Here is a 6,542-nt window from a genome sequence, read left to right as displayed (position 1 = left end):
CATTTCACACGTTTACCGGCAGCTACAGAACAATAATGGTTCTTAACGGGCTCTTTAAAAGGCTGTGTGGTTCCACGAAGAACCATCAGCTACTAAAAGAACCATTTGATCCATTGAATGGTTCGAAGTGTTTGGGATATTAAAAGGTTCTTAATTCATGTTTGAGGTTTTGGACGATGGTATAAATTTGCACAAAAATAATTGAAAAAGGTTCTTTAGAGAAAAAGAATTCTGGTTCTTTGAAGTTCTCTTCGAAGTTCCTTAAACGTTTATTTATTGGTTCTAATCGTATTTATTAATAAATGTATCTTTACTGTGGATCAACGAGCGTTCGCCCACTGCTTTTCCTGCTCTTTTAAGGAACCGTTTCAGGAACTGGTTCTTTGAAGAACATTGGTGGGAAAGGTTCTTTGTGGAACCTTTGAAATGGTTCTCCTATGGCATCACTCTAAAGAACCATTTTGGGTTCAAGACGGAACACTTATCTCTCTCTGTGGTACTGGAAACATGAACTCCACTCAGCCTGTTCAACAACTAACAATGTGTTTATTGTTAAGTTGTGTTACGTTGTGTTAAGTTGTGCAGTTGTGCATTTCATACAAAATAAAACCAAATGGGCCCAAAGTACAAACATTTCACGTTTTCCGGCAGCTACTGGAAACACAAGTTGCACTCAGCCTGTTGTACAAATTAAAATCCTCGTTAAATACACATTGTTGTGTTGTGTTGATCTTTTGAGGATGAACGAGAAGAGAAGCGTCGATGTCCGTCTTCTAATACTCTTGGTTTTGGTGTCAGCTCAAAGTGTTCTGGTCCTATGAAGGGGGCGTGGAAGGTAAACCTGTTCCCTGGTCTTGTGGGGGTCTTATCTGTCCGAGGTGAGGAGACATCCTGACCTCCACATGCAGATGGAGAACAAAGGGAACTCTTCTGACAACTGAAAGACTCGCCGCTCAAAGTGAGCGAGGAAGCCCGTCTGATCCGACCCCACCTCCACCCGGGACGGTACCTCTGACTTCTGCAGCAGCTCCTCCAGGATCCAGAACAGGTAGCACGAGTTCTGATACCGGTCCACGGGGAACCTGTCCAGAGACGAGCCGTCCGGCCCCTAAAACAGGAAGTGACATCGTCGTTAGCGACATCGTCGCTGATCGGACGGCAAACTGAAAACACTGAGATGAAGATGTGAAAGTCTCACAACGTCTTTAAGAGGGTTTTAGAGGGTTTGTTTTCGGACCCTCGACATGCAGACAGTTTAAACTAGAGTATTATAGAAAGCATGAATAAGGATCAGTGGAGCACTGAACGACAGTTATTCGTTGTTTCTTGTAAGAGACATTTGTGTCCTGTTTTTATATATTTATTTAAGTTTTTTATAAATGAAAAATTAAGAAAATCACTTAAAGAATGGTTTAACTTCTCTCCTCTGCTCCATGTCGGTGTGGAAAAATGTAAATGAAATACATGAAGTCTGGAAAAACAAAACGGATCATTTTTTAAAATGTGTATTTCTCCAACGTTACCCCCCCCAAACAACATAGAAAAGGCGTCTAGTCGTCGTGTTGAACCTGGACTAAATCACGTTGAAAGGTTTTGTAGATTATTTTATTTGATGACTTTATCTTCAGTAACCAGATCTTAAAGGGTAAAATCCTTTACACAGCCTACATGCTGACTTGACTACTTTTGGTCTCTATCTGCTGATTCAGCAGCTTTTTCTTGGGCCAAACCAAACCCAAACGGTCCGCTTCCAACAGGATCCTCTGCTCGCTGCCATCACAGCCTTCTGGCAAAATCTCCGAGCAGCAACGGCGGCTTTGAACCCTCGAACATTGGGACGTGTGAGAGCTGCCGGAGCTCGACCAGCACACTAAAGAAGTCTCTGCTGTACGACTGATCGGACTCATCCGTAAGAAACCAGCAGAACATGTCAATCATTGCACGTTAAACCAACTCTGGAGCAACGCTTCAGGGCGGAGAGATGATGTTATAACGTGCTGCAGAGACAAGCGCTTCAACGACACGTGACAGTGAGATTGTTTGAGGAACACAAATATTAATTATTCAAACTAACAGAAGCTACTGTGTTTCTTCTTCTAGGCTTTTGTTAATGTGTGTGTGAGTGTGTGTGTTTTCGTGTGCCGAGACGCCACGGAGGAAAAAAACAACCTCCAGATGGCTGTCAGGTATTCCTCTAGGCCGAGCTTTCAGAGAGCTGACAGAATGTGACAACACCTCTTAACCCCTTAAACAAACACACACACACACCCACACACCCCAACACACACATGGATGAGCTTCTCCACAACAGCCACAGTGAACCTCGACATCAACACAAATGGGAAGTTATACGCAAAACTATTACAGAGAAGGATTCATTGGTCATGAAGTCTGAGGACTCAGGCTCCAATAATGCTCATAAACATGTATGAATGAATAAACAGAGCACCCAAAGGCCTTCACACGAGGTGCTTTTGTGGTAAATACTGAGCAGATACACTAAATATGTGACGATCAGCAGGAAGCTTGACATTAATGTAATTATAGAAGATATGCACGAGAAAATCTTCAGCTTTCAGAGTCCAAACTATATCTAATAACAAAGTATTTTAACAACAGAGCGGAACATATTTAACCTTCGTCGGCCCCGTGGCTCGATGCCTTATCTCCTCATCTGATATAAAGCACGGAGCTCATCTCTCACTTATGAATATTGATGAATATCCACTGTGTTTATTGTTCGGTCAATGGTTTTGGGAGATTTATGGAATTTGTAATGTAATTTATTCGTGTTTTGAAGTAAAACTCCAGTAAGCAGACTCACCTCTTTATAGATTGGATGATAATCGTTGTATTTTAGTGTCATGTCATCAGATTCTCAGTCTCAGTTGTAGTAAAAACACTCAGTTTCATCATAATCTACGTGATCCTGGTCATAACATTAATATCGAACTTTAAGATGAAATAAAAACACGTTGGAACGGTAATAGAAACAGAATTACTTACAATAGTTTCATATTATTCAGCTTCTTACCTTTCAAAGGAGACCAGAAACATGTTTATAATCCTCATGGATCATGGATCTATTCCTGTTAGTTTATTGCTATTTATTCTGCTGGATGAGGTGAGAGCCAAACACCTAACAGGCCTCATGGATTAAATATTGTACAGTTATTATTAAAGATGGTTAGAGATGAGGAATCGTCTTTGACTGCTGAGCTTTAGGACCTCACTGCTGTGTGGTTGAAGGTACTGTACTTCATGTATATACAGTATTTAGACATATTTGGTGGCAGCAGCGTGACACAGAGGACTCAGATATTCAGTCTGCTGCAGCAACTTGTCAACGAGATGGAAAGGACGTATTTCATGGGGTGGGGGGGGGGGAGCGCAGCATGACGCGGTTCTGCAAAGTCCTGGTCTGAAAGAAGCTCTTGTGAACGGTTCAGGTGTTCAGACTCAGGGCGTCTCTCTCTAGAACTCAGCACAGTGAAATGATTCCTCGTCACCCTGCGAGTGCTCCACTGGAGCAGTCGATCCGTTTAATACCAAAATAAATAAACGCATGACAACATGAAATGAAATGAAGCTGCAAGTGTGTGAATTAGAGGGTTTACTACGTGGAGGATGTCATGCTTTATTTGGAACATGGCTTCAGTCGACCTGACGGAGCGTGTCCTATTTGCAGGCTTTGCCGTTAATTAATATGCAGATTTTTAAACCAGAAAAACAACTTGAAGCTTTGAGCACACTTTCATTCTGCAGGTCTCATCATCATCATCATCATCAACAAGAAGAAGAAGAAGAGACAGTTTAGAAGCTCTTCAGCCACCTCACTCATCTAAGATCAATGGCTCCTATTGGTGACAATGTTCATGATCACTTCATCTATTGATCTTTCAATTAGTCGACTAATTGTTTAGCCTCTGAATGTCAGAAAATGATGAAAAATCTTGAATTTAAATGTCTAGTTTGGACCAACAGTCCAAAACTCAAAGATATTCACTTTATTATGATACTAAAGCTGGAGGTAAACGATTGTATATTCTAAGCTACCGTTATCTATTTTATTGAGTTTCCTTTTAGCAAAATGCTCTCAGCGAATTTGAGTTAACCCTCTGGTCAACAGTCTCAGGCTTTTATTGTGAAAGGTAAGAACAGAAGCAGTGGAACCTGTCTGCGCTGCCTTCGTCAAGGTTGAAAGAAGGTAAAGTTTTCCCTGTTGGATTGGACTAAGTAGCCTCTGTGTTGTTTAAAATATAGTGTAGGTTTTTAATATGTCCGATCTGCTCTGATCTGTTTGATGACTTTAATATTAGTTGTAAAAGCTCAGAAATATCGAGCTCATCGTGTCACAAAACAGACCACTGAACTATCTGCACAAAGTACCGCCATTATTTACTCTTCCAACACCGACATACGATCAGAATGAAAACTAAAGCATCAGCATTCAGGAGTCCGGTTGGTTAGAGAGAGTCCAACATATTCCCACTTTCCTCTCCAACCCGTCAACCCCAAGAACTTATGAAGCCATGAAGCAAGTCGATGGAGGGAGGAGATCGATAACTGGGTAGAGAATCTACGGGGAGCCGTGATGGAGTATCTGTGAAGGGTGTATGGGGGTATATATATATATATATATATACACTTCATATATATACAGTGGGTACGGAAAGTATTCAGACCCCTTTAAATTGTTCACTCTTTGTGTCATTGCAGCCATTTGCTAAAATCTAAAAAGTTCATTTTATTTCTCATTAATGTACACTCAGCACCCCATCTTGACAGAAAAAAACAGAAATGTAGAAATTCTTGCAAATTTATTAAAAAAGAAAAACTGAAATATCACATGGTCATAAGTATTCAGACCCTTTGCTCAGTATTGAGTAGAAGCACCCTTTTGAGCTAGTACAGCCATGAGTCTTCTTGGGAATGATGCAGCAAGACGGAGGGAACAGGAAGTGCACAGAATGCTTCTCTGATGCTAGGCGCTAGATTACATACACAGTCAACGCAAATAGACGCGAGTAAACACGAATTACGGCACAAATTTAGCTAGCGTAGCTCAGCACCGATCGATCCAAACTCCATTCAGAAAACAAGTATTTAAAAGTTATTTGCTCGTCGTCTTGAGGCCGTTAATTGTGATTAAATCTGTTTATTTTGGGTTCATACAGCTGTAGTGAACCAGCCGGCGTATACAGTGAATACTCCTCCAGATGAGGTTATCAACCAGACAAGACAGTTCGTCTTAGTTACCCAGATATCTGGGACTTTTACAACAAGTACTAAGCAGACATAGAGGTTATTCATTCCATGTTAGATGGCGGAAATAAATGACTTAATAACGCAGATATTTGGAGATAAGAACGCTAGAGGAAGTGACGGAGGGCCCATCTGCATGTAAGCAGAGTCCCTTTATTTCTTCTCTAAGTGAGGGTGAAAACAGCAGGACGGACTGATTGAGCTGTCCGTCGGCTCGTTAGCGCTCCTCTGGGGATCCGGCGGGCCGACGGTGACGGGGTTCGCTGCAGCCTTTCAATAATTCCGATGAACTAGCATCACAACAATCTTTATCCTCCACATGGCCTCTCCCAGCTGAAGGTGGGACCAGAGGGTTCAGGTGAGGCTGAGGTTATTTGGAACCATCGAGGAGTTCTGGCTGTGAAGCTTGGCAACATGATTCTGAATAATCGGCAGGAGGTTGCAGAGGCTCATGGCCTAACTGTGTCCTTGAGGTGTTGATTAGCTACCCTGAGAACCAGCTCGTCAGAACCCAACTCACTCCTCTGAGTTTGCATACTGCAGCAGCATCACAGCAGGCGTTCAGTCGGTATGTGAGTATGTTGCCATGTTCCTTAACATTGCCTCGACTGTAAGAATTGTAAACGTACTTCATATGCTTCAAACCCAACAAACACTTGGACTGCAGCACTTAAACAGCTGCAGCTGTAAACAGGTGACTGTTTCATTACAAACTAGCCACAAAGCTGGTGTTTCTGGAGACATAATGTGCATATTTTTGGGGGCTTTTTGTTGCAGAGATCTTTGAAAGAAGCACCTGCGTACTGTAGGAACCCCGTTAATCCCCTCTGGTGGGATTTGGGGTAATGTGAAAGGCACTGATGTGGATGAGGACCTGGACACAGCTCCTGGATCAGTATGCAGCGAAGGAGCCCGAAGCACCGTCACCCAGATTATATCGGCTGCCTTTGAGATTATACAGCTCTGCACCCTGAATGGGGTTTAATCGTCCGTTTGATTAGACCTGGAGCTCGATGGAGGGAGGAGTCAGGCTGAGAAGGACTGAGAGTTTCTCCAGGAGAAGAATAAAGACAGATTAGAAGATGCATTCCAAGGGGTTCACTTCATGAAAAGGGTTTTTATGCTGAAACAGGGCGTCAACGAAGGAGTCATTTTTCAAAAGGTCAGAAGAAAATGCTTCAGATGTCTTGTCTCAAACTCAAAGACCTTTAGTTTACGAAGATGACATATGAGAGAGAGAGAGAGAGAGAGAGAGAGAGAGAGAGAGAGAGAGAGAG

The 6,542-nt window shown here is 42.3% G+C and overlaps 1 protein-coding gene across 1 annotated transcript in view; it reads right to left on the bottom strand.

The window, feature by feature from the left end:
• Positions 1-472: 472 nt before the first annotated feature.
• The window catches only part of mei4 (meiosis-specific, MEI4 homolog (S. cerevisiae)), a 30,117-nt gene continuing 24,047 nt past the window's right edge, over positions 473-6,542 (bottom strand). Inside the window, exon 5 of the mRNA XM_031865894.1 lies at positions 473-1,108. Coding sequence (XP_031721754.1) covers positions 866-1,108 — 243 coding nt within the window. The 3' untranslated portion in view covers positions 473-865. The remainder of the gene's footprint in view (positions 1,109-6,542) is intronic.

Source organism: Anarrhichthys ocellatus, unplaced genomic scaffold (genome assembly GCF_004355925.1).
Source record: "Anarrhichthys ocellatus isolate YVR2014 unplaced genomic scaffold, GSC_Weel_1.0 scaffold34, whole genome shotgun sequence".
NCBI classification, from domain to species: Eukaryota; Metazoa; Chordata; class Actinopteri; order Perciformes; family Anarhichadidae; genus Anarrhichthys; species Anarrhichthys ocellatus.
The sequence above is the reverse complement of the archived record's forward strand: the minus strand, read 5'-3'. Positions and strand labels throughout refer to the sequence as shown.